This window comes from Vulpes vulpes, chromosome 5 (genome assembly GCF_048418805.1).
Source record: "Vulpes vulpes isolate BD-2025 chromosome 5, VulVul3, whole genome shotgun sequence".
In the NCBI taxonomy this organism is placed as follows: domain Eukaryota; kingdom Metazoa; phylum Chordata; class Mammalia; order Carnivora; family Canidae; genus Vulpes; species Vulpes vulpes.
The window spans coordinates 104,021,850-104,045,674 of NC_132784.1; the positions used below are offsets into that span (position 1 = coordinate 104,021,850).

Sequence of the window (23,825 nt, forward strand, 5' to 3'; positions counted from 1 at the left end):
CCCGGGCCAAAGGCAGGCGCCAAACCGCTGCACTACCCAGGGATCCCTTGGACACCTTTTTCTTTCATATTCAAACCATCAGCAAGTTACAACTTTTCTTGTACCTACTAGCTTTAATCCATTTATCATACTGCAGAGCTAGAGTGATGCTTCAAAGTTAAATTTTTGAGTATTTCGTTATTCACACCCTTGCCTCAAGCAAACAAAAAATAAACAAAAGCAAATTGAAGTCTGAAGTGGCTCTCCACAGCTTTTAGGAGAAAAAAAAAAAAATCCCTAAATGGCCCACCAGGCAGTCCTTGCCTACTTTGCTCCTATCTCACTGAATACTCCTTCCTTCTCTGCTTGAGATTCTCTCCCTTTCCCTCTGCCCCTTCCACTCATGCTCTCTCTGTCAAATAAATAAATAAATACATCTTTATTAAAAAAAGTTCTCTTTTAGAGTACTTTTAGCTCACTGTATAATATAATAGAGTACTTTTAGCTCACTGTATAATAATGCATTTGTGTGTGTGTAAGTACACATTTATGTGCGTGCTTACTGATGAATGTCATTTTCCCCAGTAGGCTGTGCCATGAGAACAGTGATGCTATCTGTCTTGTTCATTATTGTAGATCTAGCACCTAGCACACAGTAGGACCTCACAGATATTTTCTGAATGGATGGATAAATGGATGACTTGAGATATATAGCAGAGTTTTAACAACTGGAGGCACCATATTATCCTATGAAATGAGAAGAATAACAGCACTGGCTTAGGTGGTCTTTAAGATTCTTTTGGGTTCTCATGTTCTGTGGACCAGATGACCAGGATGTAAAGATACTTTTTCTACAAAACAAAAAGTCAATTCTAAAACCATGCTCAAATTATGCTCAAGAGAGCCTTCACTTCATGTACTAAACTGCAAATGTAAACCCTGGAAGTAAAGCCTGGTGTGGATGCTAAATCATGGGTTTTAGAATCAGAAAGATCTAAGTTTGAATGCAGGCTCTGGCACTTACTAGTTAGGTGAACTGAGATGAATTACTTTTATTTTCTGAATGCTGGTGCAATACTGCGATTTATAGGAAAAATATGTATTTGGTTATTCAGATGATCAAAATGTATCTCATCCTCTTCCATGGTTCCTGGCTCTTGGCTCCCAAGACCCTTGGAATTTCCTAACTGTTGAGAGTCACAAATTGTTATGTTATTGTTTGTTATGTTAATGAAGTGGCTTTTGGACACTACTTAAGGATGTGAGCTAGTTGCCAGGGGCACCAACTTTGTGATTAGGGGGTTGGATTTTTCAGTCCTAATCTTTGACAGCTAGGGAGGGTAGAGGGCTGGAGGCTGAATCAATCCCCAGCTCCAATGATTTAATCAATCAGGCCTTTGTCATAGAGCCTCCATAAAAATCCCAAACGGCAAAGTTCAAAAAGTTTCCAGATAGGGGAACAGATGAAGATGTGGGGACAGTGGCGTACCTGGAGAGGACTTGAAAGCCCACAAACCCTTCTCCCATACCTGGTCTTATGCATCTCTTCCACCTGGCTGTTCCTGAGGTATATTCTTTTATAATAAACTGGTAACCTGGTAAGTAAAACATTTCTCTGAATTCTGTAAGCAAATTAAATACACCCAAGGAGGGTGTTGTGGGGACCACTGATTTATAGCAAGTCAGTCAGAAATACAAGTAACCACGTGGACTTGCAATTGGTGTTGTGAGTTGGAAACAGCTGTTGGAACCTCCAGTTTGTATCAAGTGGGTCAGAAGCACAAGTAACGCCTGGGCTTCCCAGGGCATCTGGACATGTGGAGGGCTAGGGGGCAGGACAGTCTTGCAGGACTCAACTCTTAACTTGTGCAATCTGATGCTATGTCTGGGTACTAGTGTCAAAACTGAGTGGAAGCAGGACAGCCAGCTGGTGCCCTCTCTTGTCATGAGGAAAAGCCAGGGTCAGAAATAAAGTGTTCTGTACGAGTGTTAAAGACACACAGGAGAGGAAAAAGAAGGAGGGACAAATCTGAGTTTTCCCATTACATTTGGCTTCTTCTTCATCTATACAATATAATTAATCCTACCTCTCTTCTCTTACAGTATTGGGAAGCTTAAACAAAAGTAAGAACCTAGCAAAGAATAGGTGTTTGAAATAAGTAATTTTCTTCTCCTATAGTACACGGTGGAATAGAGTAACATGTGAACTTTTATTCTGTGAATTTTTGTAAAAACTACCTATTTATTCCTAAATGTCAGTGGATACACCAGTGTTCATGCATAATATTTACAGGTTCCCCCAAAAGTTTTAACATTTATCATACACAATAGGTGCTGAGTACATGGTTGTTGTTGTTGTTGTTGTTGTTATTGTTGTTTTTAATTAACTTTTGGTTGAGTTAATTTGGGTTTGTGACTTTCCAAAAGTCAAATGTCTCTAAAAAGGGATGTTATAACTGTTTCAGAGAGGCAGCAAAAACACTGAAGAGAGTGGTGCATATGAAATTACTCTGAAAAATACATGTTGTCCAAATAAAGCATCATCATCCTAAAATGTTTTATACCTAGTTTAATAATTTTTCTGTATTTTGTATAAGTAACTTGTAAAAATGTCTTAACATAAAGAAGAACTATTCTTATCCTCATTCCATAGCTAAAAATTAAGACACATTAAGCTAAAATGACTTCCCAAGGGAATCACAGTAAATCAGAGGAGGAATTGATCTGGTATATTTTATTTATCTCAATCGGAAGTTAAAGCCACTTTTACTATAAAGCAATAGATGCTAAATTTCAAAGTATGAAAGTATTCCCAATGAACGAACCTTTAATCTAGGCAAATCTTGCTTTCAGCAAACTCGATATTTATACAAAAGATAAAATAAAGTGTAAATATTTGCTTTATAAAGGAATTCATCATAGGATTATAGGTAGTTACTCACTTGCATTTAAAATTAGTTTTGATTTACATATAATGGTTCAGGTAAATGTCCTATACTTTAAAATGAAATAAAAGTAAATATAAATATCATTTTAAAAAGTCAGTTAATATATCATATTGACTCAATTTAGAGAGTTCATCTCATAAGGGATTAGGAGAAAGGAAAAAATCCTGGAACCATTTAGGGCTAGTACAGAAAGGGAGGTAGAGTGAATAGAAAATAACTGCAAAAATGAAGCCTTCCATATTTTTAAAGAATACGTAGTTATATGTTAATTTTATTTTCTGCATTTTAATATTTGTATTTTCAGAAAGTCAACAGAGTAATTAAATGTGAATTTCAAAACTTAACATTGTTATTTCTTCTCAGAAATGAGATACAGATTTCTCTGCTTTAGTTGAATTGAGGTTCTTGTCACTTTTTGTGTACCTTCTATAATCATTTTAATGAATACTTCACTTACCTGGGCTAAATATTTTCTATTAAAAGGGACCTAGCATATATTAACAACTGGACTATATATGCAACATATATATGATCATATACAATCATACAAAAGATAAATATATGACCGGTACAATGTTAAGTATTATTTTATTAAAACAATCATGGTTTCAAAACTGAAATTCCTAAACATTATTGTGTTGGAACCTGTAAAATACTTTTCCCCTCTCTCATTAGAATCTGCTCTGAGGCCTGAAATTCTCTGTGGTAAAATTAAGTACTGTGGTATCAGACTGTTTTTGAGGTGACCTTCTAAAGCAAAACACATACTGACTTAGAAGAATCAGTTTAACTGAATGAAAGTAGTACTTGTTGCTTACTCCCAATTAGGAGTTGCTTAATGTTGTAATTTAATGACCATTTCTAGCCATTCTTTCAAGTTTGTCAATACAGTTTTGAGGTAAACTGCAGTTGAGATTACACAAAAGCATGGTTAGTCTGTGATCTCCCTGTGTTTTTATGCAAGTGTCAGGAAGGGGATGTGTCTTTCTATCACAAGCCAGTAGTGGAACTGGATAACCTTGACCCCAGAGCCTAGGATTTGATGCATAAGGTATTGTGCTGTGTATTGTAAGAAACTTAAAGAACAAGACAAAGTCTCCAACCTTGGCAAACTCATGATCCATATTAAGGTGAATGAAGCGTGTATATAGTACCAATATTCTAGAGAACAATGTGATAAATAATATAATCAAGTAGAAATAAAAACCCAAAGGGAGAATACAGAACATACAGGGAATGGCTGGTGGCACTTCTGTGGAAAACACTAAGGATTCCTTAAAGGATGTTGTGGCAGACTCTGTACTGCCCTCTCGATGGCCCTGGAACTGCCTATAGTTTCACACTTCTGGTAATGTCAGTAAACCAAACTGCAATTTGTAGAACATTATACCATTTATTTGTAGAATATTCCATTACTTCTTCCTGAAAGCAGTCTATACAGCACTGGTCTTCAATTATTTTTGCGGAAATGATAATTATCTGATGCAGTTATGAATATATCCTTCTCACATATTTTAGGGAGAAATCTAAAACTTTTCACCATAATTATTTAAATATTTACAAAATATTAGTTTTCTATAAGTTGTATATATTACTATTTTAGAATAAAATCATGACACCACTCTCTTAAATATACACATTGGAATCCAAATTATCATCACTGATTTGATATCTACCATCAATGCATTTAAAAACAAACCAAAACAAACACAATGAAGAAAGCATTTCTTTAACAGCTGAACATTTACCTGGCTTATTTTTCTCTTTGAACTCTTTGAATTTCCAATATTACTGTTTCATAGAAGTTTAACCTAATGTAATATTTTTTTATGTTTGAAAGCCTTTTATTAGTAACCTTGCCATATTCCTCTACACAACATGTGTCTTATCTATCTATCTGTTTAATTTTCTTAAGCTTCTATGATCAAAAGACTAGAATTAATAAAGTATTCTGATGAATTTACTGGTCAGTCAACACTGATAACTACTGTTACTTGATAACAGTTTTTAAGGTCTGAAAAATTATCATTAGTATTTAATTAATGAAACTAGCATAAACATATTTTGATAGTTCTAAACATAAAATAATAACATTTTATTAGGAATGGCACCATAAACAACCTTTCCCTAAAACTAATTGTTGTAGCCATTGATGCATATTACCCTTTAGCACTAATTCTATTCATACTTTTTAGATTTTATTTTTTTCAGTGCTTGGAAACCTTGTTCACATAAATTGGTGTGTGGAAACAAAAAGAAATTTGGTTAGAGTAGTCATTAGATTATCAAACTCCTTCAGAGATTTATGCCAAAAATCACACAATGATTTTTAGATTATGGAGTATTTTTACCAATCTACCAGCCGCTGAAAACAAAGAACTAGAAACTACATAATTTGCAAAGGGCTTTGTGATTTGGTCATAAGATTCAATCTGTTAACATCAATATCAACATAATATCTGGAATGTCCCTCTATTTGGAACCTAAAATGATTTTATATTGTGAAGCAATGTGCCAAAATAAGAGCAGGACTAGGGGCAGTGGGGAGGAGGAGCGGGGAGGAGAGATGGTCCTTTTTTTTTTTACCAAAGTGGAAGAAAGGCAATTGTGAAAAATACGAATCGGCAAAATAACCAGGGCTATTGATTTTGGAAAACATATATGCAACAGAATCTGGAAACTGACTCCCTTAAAACTCTTGGTGACCAGGGTTCCCTTGGAAGCTATTTGCATATCCTGAGGGTATGAATGCCTTGTTTTTTCTATTATGAGACACTGAATGTGGCAGTAAGAGTCGGTTTTACCTATCTGACTTTATAACAGGAAGCAGGTTGAATGAAAGTATGTATTAATTACCTGGGCAAGAAATTTGGGAAAGTATCTATCTAAAACCATGTCTAGACTTACCTCGAATACCGACTATATACCTTCTCCTGTTAAAGGAAATTTTTCATGTTTTCCAAATTTTCCATGTTAGGAAAATTTCAGATATTGGGTTTCCTCCCCAGGAAAACGGAAGAGCCAAACTGAAGCAAAATGTGTTTTTAAACTGTGTGTTTTTAAACTGACTAGAGAAAGAGGCTAGTCCCTAGAAGAGAACTAACAGGTAACCCAACTGGGGCTACATGTGTGTGTTATGTGTGTGTAGTGCAAAGCATGCACTTGTTTATTTGTGTAAAACAAAATACCCATAATGCTGTTCCTATGGTATCTTCCAAAAAGAAACTTGTAGAATGAGGCCACCAAGGCACCTTCTTCCTTTACTCTACCTAGGTAAGGAGGCAGGCCTAGGGAAAAGGATGAAAACACAGATTGGCTAAAAGAGGCACTTTCGGTCTATAGATTACAATTCAAGTTTAACTTTTTCCACTGCAGGTGGGAAAATCAGGTTTGGAACCCTTATATAGAAGCAGGTAGTGGCATGGAAGCTAGACTGAACAGGGATATGATTACCATGACCAGGGCTCTGGTCTAGGTCTTCCTCAGAGTGCCTCTCTGTAGGATTTCTCTGTCGCAGTGAACTCTGACTAGAGGTTTCTTAAAGACCTGTACCTACCCTCTGGAGGTCATTTTTTTCACATGGTCTCAGGGAGAAGTCTTTAAGCTAAAAGCTAAGTCAGGATGTAGGAGAAACATCAAGGCCTGTAGCATTTCCAGGCAAGGAATTGCAACGGTAAGCACAACAGAAACCTACTACATTTTTGAAGGAACCCTAATGCCTAAGTAAAGAACCTGGCCACTTGTGACATTAGTCTGTGACTTTAAACTCCTGCTGATGTTCACTAATCAGAAAGGGGCTGCTAGGGAGGAAGATGGTGACAGAGGAGGCTACTGAACTTCCTCTTTCCACGGACACACCAACTGCACAACTACACATGGAACAATTTTCTCTGAGAGAAATCCAGAAACTAGTTGAGTGACTCCTACATGTCAGGCAGATGAGAAAAAACCCACACTGAGGTGGGTACGAAGGCTGAGACATGCTCTTACCCTAAATCCCATCCCTGGCACTAAGCCATACACTCAGGAGGAAACTCCAAATTCCCAACCTCTCCCTGAGGAGCAAAGGGTTTAGAACGCACATCTAGTGTCCCAACTTTTAAGACTCCCACCATGGAATAGGGCCCCAAAACATCTAGCTCTGAGAGCCAATGGGATCTGTGTCCATGAGACCCATAGGACAATCGAGAGCAAAGAAGCGGTTCTTAATGGGCACACCAGCATCTATCAGAGCAAAAGCAGTTCTAAGAGGAAAGTTTACAGTGATAAAAGCCTATATTGGGGGAAAAAAGACCCCAAATAAACAACCTTACACCCCCAAGGAACTATAAATAAGAAAAGAAACTAAGCCCGAAGCTGGCAAAAAGAAGGAAATACCAAAGATTAGAGTGGAAATGAATGAAACAGAGAGAAAAGACAATATAACTGATAAATGAAACTAAAGCTAGATTTTGTAAAGATAGAATAGACAAAGCTTTAGGTAGACAAAAAAAAAAAAAAAAAAGAGAAACCTCAAATAAAATTAGAAATGAGAAGTCATTACAACTGATAATACAGAAATACTAAGGATCATAAGAAATGACTGTGAAAAATTACAGGTCATTATATTAGATGATAGAGAGATGGATAAATTCCTAGAAATACAGTTTACCAATTTCTAATAATAAGTAGAAAATCTGAACAGACCAATTTCTGTTAAGGAGATCGAAGCAGTAATCAAAAATCTCCCAACAAAGAAAAGTCCAGAACCATATGACCTTACTGGTGAATTCTACCAAACATTTTTTTAAAACATTTTATTTATTTATTCATGAGAGACAGAGAGGGAGAAAGGCAGAGACACAGGCAGAGGGGGAAGCAGGCTCCATGTAGGGAGCCTGATGCGGCACTTGATCCCGGGACTCCAGGATCATGCCCTGAGCTGAAGGCACCGCTAAATCACTGAGCCACCCAGGGATCTCTGAATTCTACCAAACATTTAAAGAAGAATTCATAGACAGTCACTGTAGTACACCGAGCTCCACAAAGACAGCTCGGGGTGATTGAGAGAGAGCCAGACAGGCAGTGGGTGACTCTGTGCCTCACTGAAGAAGAATAAGTAAACATGGGGGAAGAAGACCGCATGAAGCTAAGGGGCAAGATTTCATCATATCCATTCCTCCTGCAAACTTTCCAGGAGAAGCACAAGAAGAAGCATCCAGATGCTTCAGTTAACTTCTCAGAGTTCTAAGAAGTGCTCAGAGAGGAAAAGAAAAAAAAATTGGGGCACCCTGGTGACTCAGTTAAGTGTCCTACTCTTGGTTTCAGCTCAGGTCATGATCTCAATGTCAAGAGATTGAGCCCCAAATCAGGCTCTGCACTCAGTGTAGAGTCTGCTTGAGATTCTTCCCCCCCGCATACCTCCTCCTACTTGTACATGCACTCTCTTTCTCTCTCTCTACAATAAATAAAATCTTTAAAAAAAAGAAAAAGAAGAAAGAAAAGAAAAAAAACTGAAGACATGGTAAAGGTGGATAAGGCCCATGAGGAAAGAAAAATGAAAACTGGTATCTCTCCTAAAGGGGAAACCCAGAGAAATTCAAGGATCACAAATGCCCCCAAGAGGAGTCTTCTGGCTTTTTTCTTATTTTGCTCTGAGTATCACACCCAAATCAGCATCCCAGCCTATCCATTGGTGATGTTGTGAAGAAATGGGGAAAGATGTGCAATCACTCTGCCGCAGATGACAAGCAGCTTTATGAAGAAAGCTGCTAAACTGAAGAAAGGTATAAAAAGGAGACTGCTGCATACCAAGCTACAGGAGAGCCTGATGAACTAAAAAAGGGAGTCATCAAGGCTGAAAAATAAACAAGAAAAAGATGAAGAGGAGGAAGATGAAGAGGATGAAGAGGAAGATGATAATGATGAATAAGTTGGTTCTAGCACAGGTTTTTTTCTTTTTTTCTTGTTTATAAAGCATTTAAACTTCATATACACAACTCATTTCTTTTAAAGATAAAAAATGTAAGCCTGTGTAAGTAAGTCATGGTTTTAAGTTGTACAGTGTCTTTTTGTTGTTGTTGTTGTATAGTTAACACACTAACAAATGTGTCTTTAGATAGCCTTGTCCTGGTGGTATTTTCAGTAGCCACTAACCTTGCCTAGTACAGTATGGGGGTTGTAAATTGGCACGGAAATTTAGAGCAGGTTCTTTTTTCTTTTTTTTTTCATTTTATTTATTTATTCATGAGAGACACAGAGGCATAGGCAGAGGGAGAGGCATAGGAAGCCTGGTGCAGAACTCAGTCCCAGGACCCTGGGATCAGGACCTGAGCCAAAGGCAGATGTTCAACCTCTGAGCTACCCAGGTTTCCCTAGAGCAGGTTCTCATGGTGCACTCCATGAATTAGTTATATGGTACTGTCAGGAACCATAGGTACATAGTTATACGGTACTTAGGAACTGTTAGGTACAACAGGAATGGTACTGTTCACAACTTCTCTTGTCTCTGAAGCAGCTAATAGAAAATAATTGTTCTTTTAACTCAATACAACTCTGTAGTTGCAAAAAGAAAAAAAAACCTGCACCTTGTTTTGTTGACATTCTAATGCCTCTAAGCAAATACAATTTTTTAAGTTGAAAATAAAAAAGGATTAATACAATATGCTTCTCAAATCTTCCAAAAAACAAAAAAGGAGGGAATACTTCCACACAGTAGCATTGTGAGATCAGCATTATATTATATAAAAGCCAAGTAAAGACTCTACAAAAAAAATTATAGGCCAATATCCCTGATGAATATAGATGCAAAAATCTTCAACAAAAAATATCAGCAAACCAAAATCATTAAAAGGATCATACATAATGATTAAGTGGAATTTATTCCAGGGGTGCAAGGATGGTTTTTAACATCTACAAATCAATAAGAGTGACATATTATATTAACAAAAAGGATAAATACCATATGATTATCTCAATGGATGCAGAAAAAAGCATCTGACAAAATTCAATATCCTTTCATAAAATCTCTCAACAAATTGGTTATAGAAGGAATGTACCTTAGCATAGCAAAGGCAATATATATGACACATCAGAAAGGAAAAAGTAAAATCATATCTGTTTGATATATAAATAGAAAACCCTAAAAACTCTACCAAAAAGATGTTAGAACTAATAAACAAAATCAGCAAAGTTGCAGAATACAAAATCAAGATTCATACATCATTTTTTTCTACAACAAACCACTAAAAGAAAAATTATAAGAATAATTTCATATGTAATAGCATCAAAAAGAACAAAATATTTAGAAATAAATTTAATGAAGGTGGTAAAATAAGACGTCTACACTGAAAACTAAAAAATATTAAAGAAGGAAATGGAAGAAGACACAAATAAATGGAAATATTTTATATGTTCATGGACTGGAAAAATTAATATTGCTACCATGCCCATACTACCCAAATTGATCCACAGACTCAATGTAATCACAAAAATTCCAATAGCAGTTTTCACATAAACAGAATAATGCTAAAATTTGTATGAGCCACAAAAGACCCCAAATAACCAAAGCAGTCTTGATAGGGAATAAATCTAGAGGCATTACACTTTTGGGTTTCAAAGAACATTACAAAGCCATAGTCATCGAAACAATATGTAACTGGCTAAAAACAGACACAAAAATCAATGGAACAGAACAGAGAGCCCAGAAATAAACCCATGCATATATAGTCAATTATTTTGACAAAGGTGTCAAGCATATACACTGGGGAAGGACAGTTTGTTCAATAAGTGGTTTGGGAAAACTAAACAGCCAACTTGCAAAAGAATTAAACTGGAGCCCTATCATATACAATACACAAATATCAACCTAAAATGGATTAGAGTTGAACACAAGATTTGAAACCTAAGACTCCTAGAAGAAAACATAGGAAGTAAGCTCCTTGACATTGATCCTGGCAATGATGTTTTTTTTGGATTTGACACCAAAGCACAGGCAACAAAAGCAAAAATAAACAGGTGGGACTACATTTAACTAAAATGTTTCTGCACAGCAAAAGAAACCATTGACAAGATAAAAAAGCAGCACCCGGGGGGGCAGCCCAGGTGGCTCAGCGGTTTAGCGCAGCCTTCAGCCAAGGGCCTGATCCTGGGGACCCAGGATCCAGTCCTATGTCGGGCTCCCTGCATGGAGCCTGCTTCTCCCTCTGCTTGTGTCTCTGCGCCTCTCTCTCTCTCTCTCTCTCTTTGTCTCTCATGCATAAATAAATGAAATCTTAAAAAAAAAAGCAACCTATGGAATGTAAGAAAATATTTGCAAACCACATATCTGATAAGAGGCTAATATCCAGAAGATACAGGATACTTGTACAACTCAATAGCAAAGATCTAATAATCCAGTCAAAAGATGAGCAAAGGACCTGAATAGATATTATTCCAAATATTTGCAAGAACAAAATCCCAAGCTAATGAGGACAGTGAAGTAGAGATCATATTCAGGGAAAAGAGGCAGACCAGAGAGCTGGACCATTATCTATAAGGGAGAGAGAATGATAAGGTGGAAACGTAATGGGAGCCAGATTGTGGAGAGTGTTTAATAATATGCTAACGAGGTTTCTCCACTGTTAAGAGGCAGCACTGGGGCTTATACATAGGGAAATAAAAGAATTGGAACTGAACGTAAGTAGTAGAAGTAAGTAGTATGTACTCAAATAGTGAGAAAACAGAGACAGAAAGATTCACTAGGATCCTATAGTAATGTAACAGATAACAGAGCTTATTTCAAATAATGGAGCAGGAAGTAGAAAAGATGAGGAAGAGACTGGACTGAACCAGCGGCATGTAGGGTGTAAGGTAGTAAAGTGACTCTATTTTATTGGCTAGTGTGGATAGAATGGTAATCAAACACATTGGGGTAACCTAGGAAACTCTAAAAATAGTGACATCTGAGTTCCCACCCTAGAAAATCTTATTTAATTGACTAACAACCACTGGGGAGATGTATGGAAGGGATGTCAGGAGAATACAATGGTGGTCATACTTGCTAATTTGAGAAGTAATATTCAGTTGACATTATCCAATTTGTTCCATTTTAAATTCACAGTTTCATGTTTTCATTCACTCAATAACTACTCGCTGTCGAGGGGGCACTCTTAGCATAGGAGGACTACAGATCTGTCTGCCCTCAGAGTGTTTACAATCATTATCAAATGAGATTTTTGGTTTAAAAACGTCTCTACGTCTACTTGCTAGAATTCTTGATTTGTGTCAAAACAAAACATTAAGAAGAAAATATACAAGTCTTTTGGTTGTCAGTCTGAGTAATAAAAGCTTCACTCTTTTTGGCTTTTTGTCTGAGAAACAATAGAGAAAAAGTCTTATAGGATAATAAAAAGGAATGAAATAGACTATTAAAAGGGAATATTATGACATTATAATCTATAAAATAAATACTGTGGAAAATAATCTATGAATAATATTTTATATTATATAAATTCTGTTAATAATCTATATAAAATAAGCTATAGATGAAAAATAATTTGTTTTACATTGGTTAAGGAATGGATTTACAATCCAGGATCTAATGGATCCTAATAGGATTGCTCGCTAGAGGAAAATTCATTCAATCATTAATTCATGTCTTTCCACATTTTTACAGCCTTTTTTCAAGTTCAACCAATTTCACAGGAGACATGGTATTGACTCAAAATATATAACTTTTCAAATTCTTCCAATAAAGACAAATAGAATTAGCACCTAGAATTCACCCAATAATTCACCAAAATTAAGCTCAGTCGCTTAATTTTGGAATTACTCCTAGTAAATTAGACTCTCCTTTACATTGATAAATGAAAATACATCCTGGTCCCTTCACAGCTCACGCTGGGCAGAAGCAGAGAGAAGAGAAGTATTGAGTTAAATAGTCACTTCTTCTGCATTTTAGTGCTTTAGAAAGAGTGAGGAGGAAGGAAGAGAGGAAGGATGAGGAGGAAGAGAGCTTGATGCTACTTAATATAATGAAAATGTAGAAATTCAAATTCTGTCACAAACAAAAGAATGACCGTATTAAAAAATCTTTATTGACATTCGTGCCACAGGTTGAAATGGGTCCTGCACAACAGTCAATGGGATAAGGTATTTACTTTTTCTCAAGAGAAGTACAAAATGAAACTACTTTACTAGCAATTGCTGTCAATTTTCCACAAGAAGGATGTAGGCCATCCCAACAAGATTATACAAATCAGTGCATACTCACTCATGGTGATGAGAATCTGGGGAAAAGTGAACCATCCTCTTGTTACTGACAGGGCCAGGGGTGCTCACCTGAAATGAGAGTTGAAACAAAAATGTCACAGATGAGTTTCTAAAAACAAAAACAAAAATGATTGTAAACACATTTCCATTCAAGGGCTTCCCATCTAAAATAGAGAATAAAATATTAATTCTCAAAAGCTAAACAGCATTGCATGTAAGAACGGCCTCTTGTTTAGCTTTAGTGTGGTTCCTCTGCTAGAATTTTAAGATTATTTTAAAAGTACCTTCATAATAATAGTAATAATAAAAAAAGTTTCTTAAGAACTAGATCACCGACTCTTGTCGGCTCAATTGTGCATATATTTAATCATATGTGAAAAAAAGAGGCTCAATTAGTGTTGAGCAAGCAATATTTCCAAAAACCAATTAACCAAAGTTAATTCCTACATACAAACATGTTTTATAATGTGCACTTCTTAAATGCATACAAAAACTCAAGTCAAGGAAGTAGTCACGAGTCCTTTTCATAGTTTCCCCATGAAGTCAGGAATAATCTGTGTATTTATATAGAACAACATGTAAGAACTAAAAGAAGAATATTTTATTCCTCTGTTTCTAAATAAAATTAAAATCAATAAGGAACTAAAGCCTCAACATGTTTTTCATAATGTGGGCTACTCTCATTAAAAAAGCACTCAAAACTTTGATTTTATGGAGAGTTCTCAAAAGGGAACATAAGCAGCACCACGCAAGAATGAATCTACAATCCCAGTCAACAAGGTATATCTTACAACAAAGGGTCATAAGTTACATAATAATAATAATAATAATAATAATACCCCTCCACAATTATAAAGTGCCACTTAAAGTATACAATCAATAAAAAGGCACGAGGAGGCAGAAAAATGCCTATGTAAAAACACCTAACATCTGCAAAAAATTATTTATTCTTTTATCACTTGGGTAACAAAGATGCCAGCACACACTCTGAAATTCCAAGAAATGCAAATATTGCAAATGTGCACAGATGATGACATTAATAACCCTATGGTTTGGGCACCACAGGTAAACATGTGGCCCAACTCCAGGACTACATCCTGCATTCATCTCAAAATGAGGTTTTCATGCTATTCCGGTGGGTATCCCAGGAATACAGTAATCCATTTTCTACACTGTGGCTATGAGAAAAGCCGACTGTGCCTATGTCATGCTTTGTTAGAGGTTCATGATCACATTATCTCATGGTGGACCTGACACTTTTATTCAGTTTACAGTATGTTCTATGTACAGGCAACTTATTTCCTTTGCCAGGGCTGCTGACAACCTTTTCCACACTATATTAATCTTGTTTACTGACTTTATCTTGGTACAAATATCAGAAAACTGAACTTTTTATCTCAGAGAAAGAATAAACAACGTGTTGACAGAAGCAGAAGCTATTTTCAGGGCTAAAATTGCTTGTTTACCTGAAGCTATACTTATGGAAAAATGTTTAAGTCTTGCTCTGGCTTGAAATACATAATCTGAAATTTAATAAATGAAGAAATTTCACATACACCCATGTGATAAATTGCCTGATGAAAACAATGCAACTGAATACAATAAAACAGAATTTCTAACTAATTTATCCCACAATACAAATGTAAGCTTTCAATCTAGTCAGAAATAATCATACTACGTATTTCTCAGAAATCATATATGTATAAACTGTAAGCTCAATTCAATTGCTGCAGATAACTCACAAAAGATTTACAGTATGAAAGGTAGAAATTTAAACAACTTTACAAATTTACATAGTATGTGGCCCTTTTTTTTTTAAAAAAAAAAAGAGGGGTGAATGCCCTTTACTGTTATTTCAGGTCAAATTTTGTTTTACTTTCGAAGGTATGCCAACAGTCATTATTTAGAATTTTTGTAAATGAAATTATGCAACACTGAGGTCCATGCATGATGATCTTCTCAGGGTTCATGTCACTGGTCTCTGCCTCAGGAGTAAAATGTTTTTACTCTGGGAACCTTCTGCAACTTTGTGACTAGAAAAACCCCATACTGAAAATCTGAGAATAAAATCTTAATACAGAATTCAGCCCATGGAAAGCAGTATTATATTGAAGTTACAGTGTGTTTTAAACGTGGAAGCATGGATTATTAGGCAATGATTCAAGTATTATAAAATATCAAGAAACACTGTTATAAAAATTTATAATTTAGGGTTAGATAATAATCTTCATAAAAATAAATGAAACGATTTTAAACATCACATCAAAGTTATAATTTCTAGTTAACAAGTAGGGTGATTATTTTATTTTCTGAAAAATAGTGGCTTCCAGTTATACCAGAAATGTTTTAGAAAGAAAGATCACATTTAAAAACATCTCTTTAAAAAACAAAACAAAACAAAACAAAACAAAACAAAAAACATCTCTTTAAAATATCCAATAAAATATTCACACAGTAAAGTTTGTTAGAAAAAGCAGATTTTATTCCACAAGATTAGATAGGGAACAGGTATTCTGTTGTTAAGACTCTGGAGACATTTATGTAATTAGCCAATATTTGCTGATGACAGTCTTAGACATCACACTATATGCCCAGAATTCTTATAATTCATTTTTAAATGTCACTACATCAATAGAGACTACAGTCCTAACTACAGTAGGTATAGTTCTTCTCATTACCTATGTTTGTTACTCAAATTAGTAAATTAAAAAAGAGATAACCCAACCTAGAAAAGGAACGGATGGTCTCTACAGAACAAAGCATTTGCTAACTTCTGGCCTTTGTGGATTGTGAAACAAAATGTAAAGTTAAAAGGTCTTAGTTTTTGCTATTGTTATTTACAATCAAGTGACCAACCTCAGAAAACAGGAATGTGATAGTGAACACTGAGTAAGAGCTGTACAAGTAAGTACCACTGTGGAAATTCAGTAGGCCATTAAGAATATATGGGACAGGGCAGCCCTGGTGGTGCAGCGGTTTAGCGCTGCCTGCAGCCCGGGGGGTGATCCTGGAGACCCTGGATCGAGTCCCACGTCAGGCTCTCTGCATGCAGTCTGCTTCTCCCTCTGCCTGTGTCTCTGCCTCTCTCCCTCTCTCTCTGTGTCTCTATGAATAAATAAATAAAATCTTAAAAAAAAAAAATTGAAAGGGCCCAATAAATTTAGCCCACAATTAAAAAAAAAAAAAAGAATATATGGGACATTTAGCTAAACGACATCAATGACAACATATCTATTCTCTCCATTTCATTAAATACATTAAAACAATTTCTTATCCTATCACTGATTTATTGATACCAATTTCATAACTTTCCTCAAAAGATAACAGAACACACAACCCATCCCATTCTTCTACAATTACATAACTGAAAAAATTACTTCTCAAATCAGGTAAGCATATGTGAGACACAACGGTCTTACAGGATTAATGCAAAGCTGGTTCAGTATGGAGGATATCCTACTCATATTTTCAAGGATTAAGAGTCCTTTTGTAAATGAATGAAGTGTTATGTCCCCACATAAGCACACGGAGCCATTCCTCCTTCTTCTCTCCCTCTAATATAGTCATTCTCCTTCAACTTTGCTCTTATTTACAATTACATTTTATTTGCTTTCCAAATGCTATTCTGCTTCAGTGCCCACACTGACAAATACTTAGGGTGGCAGGCTGCCATTCGAAAGAAGGCCTTTCAATTTTGTGAGGACTGGTCAATCAAATCCACCCGGCCTCCAGGCTACAGGGAGACATTGTATGAGCCTCCTCGCCAGTGTGTCAACACCCGGAAGTTTTCTGCTTCTCTAAGGACCAGTATTAATTTGACTCAACTTCTCTGAAATAAAAAACAAGCCCTTAAAGTTTAGCAGGCTCTGCATGCAGGCCCCCTGGTACATTCAACAAATGTGTCAGTCAAATATATGTGACAGATATTAAGGAAAACAACTCAATGAAACCAGGCTTAAAAATAGGACTTGAAACCCTGGGGGTAGGAAGTAAGGGAAGGAGAGCAAAGACATGGGAGGGAATTTATTATAGTTGCTCGTCTACACATTTATCTTCATTAAAAAACAACCATAAGAAAATAATACCCTAAAAGTTTTGCAGTAACTGATCCTAATTAATAGCTGTTAAAATGCATGTATAAAATGTTCATCTTTTAACCCCATACAGAAAAATAAACAAAAAGATTCTCCAAAAGTATTTCAAATGAGTTTTATATCGGTGTTCTAAAAAGTTCTCTTACAAGATAGGTGGAGAATGAATAAAATATTTCATTGTGTCATCTATTCTGATATATATTACAGAGTGGTCACAATTCACAAAAGGCACAATCTATTTGGGGAAAGAAAACATTCAAGAAGATAACACTAGAATTACTTTTAAAACAATGTACAAAAAAATAAAAATTGCTTTAGAATTACTTTTAAAGCAATACAAAAATGACAATTCAGGTAGCATAAATGGATATCATTTATAAGATTAAAGGGAAACAAAGTAGTTATCTGATTTAAGAGGAATAAGGGGAAAAAAAAATCACCTGTGAGAAGGGAGTTGTATGCAATTATCTCTCCCTGCTCCAATCCATTTTACCAACTTGCCAAATTCAACTTTCTAAATCGCTGCTTTTCACATGTCAGTTTTCTCATTTCCAGAGCCATCCATAGCTCTATGCTGAAAGTAAAATTAAAACTAATGAGAAATGCATTGAAAGCCCTCTCTAATCTGATCCTTACTTTCCAGTGTGATCCTTCTCAGGTTGTAACTGACTATTTTCTATGTTTGAAACCCAAAACTGCTCTACTTGATACAGTTCAACAAATATTTACCTACTATGTATGTAAAATTAGGCTTATGTTTACTATATTAGTGGTACATAGTTCCCATTCTGTTGGCTTAACTTCGATATACTGTCCCACTGAGTCATCTTTTTGATGTCATGATAAAGTCCTTAGTTTAAGGAGCCTTTCATTCCAAGGTGTTTTGTTTTGTTTGTTTGTTTTTTAAGAATAGAGAAAAAAATCAGCAAATGATTCATGTGCTAATTCATCTTTTACCTTCATTTGTTTAGATTTATATTAAAGTAAAATGTGTATTTATACAGCAGACCAGCCCCAATCCTCTTTACTGGCTACAAGAAACTAAAAAATATAGGTACATGAAGAATGCCTGATGTGTGCTTGGGAATGTGTTGGATAGGAGGGAGAGGTCACTATACATCTTTTACCTATCAGGATTTTTAGCTTCAGACAATGCCCTCCCAGAAGGAAGACTCAGGAGGGAAGATGATCCATTTCTGAGGACAATGGAGTTACCTGAGTTGTACTAAATGACTAAATCAAGTAATTTATACACTATTACTTGATTCTCCAAATAAGAAAATGCCTTTAGAATCTTACCAAATGTAGTAACATTACAGAAAGATGTACCGCTTTTCATTTTAAAATTTACCAACATTCACAAACAATCTTACTCTTAATCAACAGATCTCACACTGGAAGATTATTAAGGGGGAAAACCTCTTATTAGGATCAATGTGTCATCTACTATTCATAGCCTTCATGTTAGCTGGATGATATTGTAGTGGATATAACCCCATGCATGAATCTGATGATTTTACTTGGTTCTCAAGGTATCGTTCCATTATATTTTTAGTGATTTTTAATCCTTCTTGGAAGGCTGTAAACATGAATAAATGATCAAAGAAAGTGTGATAATGGCCACTGTGACACATCAAGAGTTAAAATAGTTGGTAGAAATATTATTACTATTATTTATGCTAATGACTCTCCTAAACTTTACAACTCTTGCCTGCTTGTAAGATGTCTTCACAGGCAAAGTGGATAGAGTGAGTAAGCATCATTATTCTCAAATTTCAGATGAGACACACACACCGGATCACAAAGACTAAAGAGAGCTAGCTCTGAACCTAAATTGTCCTATTCACAACCTACTACTTCTTTCCCTACAGGACTACACAAAGGAGACAATACACCAGAATAAGTGTTTTCTCTATTTGAGGATTTGCTGCAGGAGATGCTTGCCTGAATCTGGAATCTACTCTTGGAAAACTGTCAGCCTGGATGATACTCTGGTCCTCACACGTAACTTCAGGGTAACCTATGGGGCTATTTTAGATAATAGGCAAGGAAGAGCACAGTGGTCCAAATAGAGCTCTTAGCTCTCTTAAATTGATTAACAGGAATAAGAAATAGCCCTACTATACCAGGCATCACAACCAAGAGAGTAAAAAATTTAAAAACTATACCAGAGCCGGATGACAATATGTGAAAGAACTTGGAAAATTAGAGAACACAGACTATTTTTTTTCCTTCAAAAGCAGGTATCAATGTAAATGTGAGATTACACCTTCAAACCAAGAAGGTTTTACAAAGAATCAAAAAATCAGGGGAAATAAAGCACAGAGGAGCACAAGGCTTGCCTTTCAATTGCGGATTAGCCTTCCTAGCAGGAATCCGTACATGTCAAAGGGAAGATGCCAACCTTTCAGCTGCCAGGATCACATGAAGTAGTGAATGAAGACAGACTTTGGATAATCTGCAAGTAAGCTCGACAAATGTTCAAGGAACAGCAGCAAATACAGTTCTTTAAAAGAATTGTCAAAATGCGAATTATACTAAACTGATGAAGGACTAGAAATATGTATGCATACATATATGTATATATATGACAACAATGGCAACTGTTAGGTTTTTAATTTAAAACTAAGCAATGTAATTATTTCAAACCTTACTTTAAAGTTTTTCTTTCCCTAGTTAAAATTAAGTCAGCATTAATAATTAAGAATTTAGAATGATTGGCCTATTAGAATAATAATACTTCTAATTATTAAGTGCATAAATTCTCATTTCTGGTATACACTAATAATGAATGATCTAAATGCTTTAATAGAAAAGATTAATCACTACATAATTAAAAAACAAATACAGCAACAACTTTTTTTTCATACTGCTCCATGGTAATATTTTTTTTTTTTTTTGAGTAAGAAACTAAGAATTAACCAGCTTGGAATGACGGCCAATAGTGATTAAAGGAGTTTCACTTTGCCGTCCAGTTTAGTAGCAAGCTGTGAGTGGCCTCTGCTGGCTGACCAAAGGCTTCCTAAATCATTCATTTATGATGTTTGCAATGTTATGGGCTTCAGAAAAATAAGGATATGCCCACATATATTTATACAAAATCCACTGTGAATTAAGACCAGCTTTTTATAAAAGTAAAGGCCAAATAATAAACAAAATGTACATAAGATGGTCTAAAAAAACTTTATAATTTCATCCCAGTTCAACACACTTAGATTATACTCAGTATCTTTATACATCTTCTAAAATTTTATAATATATGACTTGATAGTATGTGGATTATTTTATTCAATTCATGTTGAGCAATCATATCTACATTTAATAACAATTATTTTCTTGAGTTTCATTACACACACCTGCATACACAAGCAAACTTTTTCTCAAAATTTAGTGTATGTTTAGGTTTGGTTACTGACTTTGCAGGGAAATACAAAGAAAGACTGAATAAAAAATCCTTTAGAGAATTAGATTTTTTTTTTAAAGCATTAACACATTTTATATAATAGTTAATGAAGATACTGTCCTGGAAATGTAGTAAGTGAAGCAATTTTCAAGATTTCTGTATTATTGCACCTATGTTTGGGTGCAAGTAATTTTAGATTCAAAACTTAAAATTCCAATCAAGAAGTTGAACCTTAGTAGTATCAAGTAATGTTAATTCAGTGATCATAATAGAAAAGAAAAAAAAACTGTTTCCAATTTTGCTCAGTAGCTTTCTAGTAATAAAAATCCACTACGACAGAATTTATGATTTTTTATTTATCTATTTAAATTTACAATTATATATGATTCACTTCATACTCTCTACCCTATCTATCCACTTAAAATATACCCCATTAAAAATTATTATCAAATATGCCTAATGATGTCAAAAGGTGACAACATTTATTTTTAAAAAGTTATTGTTCTCACATGTGACAATATTTCAGTGTATTTCAACCCTCATTTCAGAATTCAGTCCCATTATCTTGCCTGCTCAAAATTGTTCACAGGGTTAGCTAGCTGACATATAAGATAACCCTCCATCTCACTAGACACCGCTGGGATATGACACACTGACCCACAGTAAGCCCTTATTATTAGCCTGAAATATATAGCACGTAATGTAGCGCCTGCCAGGGAATTTGTTTATAAAAATCCTTTTATCTCTCTGGACATTCAAAATGCTCTTAAAAGTAATGTTCAACTGTTTAAAGGAATTTCAGACAATAAATAAAAATTCTAATGGGTGCTTTGAAGTCTCCCCTCTTGTCTCCTACTATTCTGCAGAAGTTAAAAAAAAAAGGCATCACATATACAGAAAATAGAAGCTAGACAGTGTTTCTTCTTTGGAGCTTAGCTTATACAGAGTCTATTATATGAAGGATAGAACTAAAACAAAAAGAAGACTCAATAGTTCTCATTCTTAGTGAGAATTACAACATATTGAAAAGCTTGGTTCATATGAAATTAATTTTTTTTTGTAGTTAGAGGAAGTCAGGGGGTAACACAGCAGTAAAGATAATTATGATATTCAGCAAACACAACTGGCAACGTAAAAAATTATTAAGATGGCTTTTTGGATGGAAATTCTATCATGTACATTAAAAAATTACTTTAAAATATAAGCAGACTAAGAAAACATTTAGGTGCTTAGTTATAAATTACTTAAACTAGACTTAAAACACTTGGTCAACATTTCAGTAGTTAAAATTATCCTGTTTCTGTATTATTTGATAATTTATCACAATATTGATAGCTGTGCATATACCTTTTTGAATTGTGTATTTTTCTTTTTCTAAATGTTTTTATAAACTCATCAATTTCTTTCCACCGTAAGTTGACAGTGATGCTGTATGCAATCTTAATTTACATAGAGAAAAAAATACAGCTGGTTTTGATGTTTAAAAGATTGGTTCTAAGAATCTCAAGGATATACTGATGCTAATTTATGATAAAAATGCTAATAGTCTCCACATTTTAAAACTGATTATCTTAATATGGTTTATATTTGGCAAATAAAACTTAAGATACTATATTCAATAAGGTGTTCTCCTAAAGCAAACATGCAGGCAAACACTCAATAACCTGTAATGTATTTCAAGACCTGATGATCATACTATAAACTGCACTAAAATCTTCCTGTAACTTAAAAAAAAAACAAACTTGACTTGAGAGAGAAAGAGACAGCAAGTATAATCATATGCAAACTAGCCCCTAGGTATAAATTATGCAAACTATTCCCTGAGGTATAAGTGAGTGAATGAGTTAATTAAAAAGAAATCAAATATTAGCTAATCAATAACTATATAATCTTAGTATAGTACATAATATTATTCTTCTTGATTTGCAACACAAATCTCAAATAGTAACTTTAACTTTTAATATCCTTTGGCCAACATATATTTCAAGTAAAAAAAAATTACACAGTAAAATTCTCCATATTTTGGGGATGCTTATCAGTAAAATTTGCTTGAAATCAAAAGAAGTTAATATCTAACTTGACTCTGGTTGGCGTAATAAAATCAATCAGCCAGTCAGTGGTGGCTATGTGAAGTGAGTTCTGGCCAATAAGAAAGAAATACATGCAATCACTGGTGGAGGAGCTTCTAAGGAAAGTTCTTTCAGTAGGATTTACTTAGTTGGCATGAGCCTTGTGCCCTTCTTTGTACATTTGGTTGCCTGGGATGTAGACAACAGCATCCATCTTTTTTGAGTAGGAGTGAAAGATAACAAGAATCAAAGGTTTCCATTGGCCATCCTTTATCTAGGTAATGAAGCCATCAAATACCTTCTCATAACACGAGGGGAAAAAAAACAAAACAAAATCCCTTCTTGTGCAAGCCTCCATTGTTTGGGCATCTAGTTACATGCACCAAGTTCAATCCCAAATGAACAATAATATTAACAATGATGCCTTTAGAGCCATTAAATTCTACTTTTTTTTCTTAAAAAACTAAAAATATGCCATTAAGTGGGTCAGGAATCCACTGAAAGGGAAGACATACTGAACATCTAATTTATATGCCCAGCATAGTGCTAGGTGCTACAGAAGATTCTAAAGAACTGTATAATATAAACCCTGCTAGGAGTACTGAGGTGGCTCAGGCTGTTGAGCGTCTGTCTTCAGATCATGATATCAGGGTCTTGGGATCGAGCCCCACATTGGGCTCCCCAATGAGGGAGTTTGTTTCTCCCTCTCCCTCTGCCCCTCACTACACTCTGCTCTCTCTCTCTCAAATAAATGAAATCTTAAAAAAGACAAGACTCTGCTAGCTAACATGTTGCAAACATAAAAAATATGAAACCAATGCAGATTATACAGCTGCTAAAATGTGTGCACTGAGTTCATAACTGCAACAGCAGTTCACAAAAGAGAGATCATTAAGGCCCAACTCAGAAAATAGGATTTGGGGAGGAGACGGGGCTTATTAAGTGCTAGAGACTGGTAGGGTTTAAGCTGAAGGATGGAGGGTAATTATACCCTAAACACAGATATAAGGTATTGATCATAAGAGTATATAGATTGGAAACAAAGAAATAAGCCTGACTAGACTAGAAGTCTGTTGGGGTAAAAAGCTGGGCAGGTAATAAA

The 23,825-nt window shown here is 35.1% G+C and overlaps 1 protein-coding gene and 1 pseudogene across 1 annotated transcript in view; one reads left to right on the top strand and one right to left on the bottom strand.

Annotated features, from left to right (window-relative positions):
* The window catches only part of GPATCH2 (G-patch domain containing 2), a 167,508-nt gene that overhangs the window by 51,709 nt on the left and 91,974 nt on the right, over positions 1-23,825 (bottom strand). Inside the window, exon 6 of the mRNA XM_025991319.2 lies at positions 13,159-13,226. Coding sequence (XP_025847104.1) covers positions 13,159-13,226 — 68 coding nt within the window. The remainder of the gene's footprint in view (positions 1-13,158; positions 13,227-23,825) is intronic.
* Positions 8,032-8,838, top strand: LOC140599076 (high mobility group protein B1-like; annotated as a pseudogene).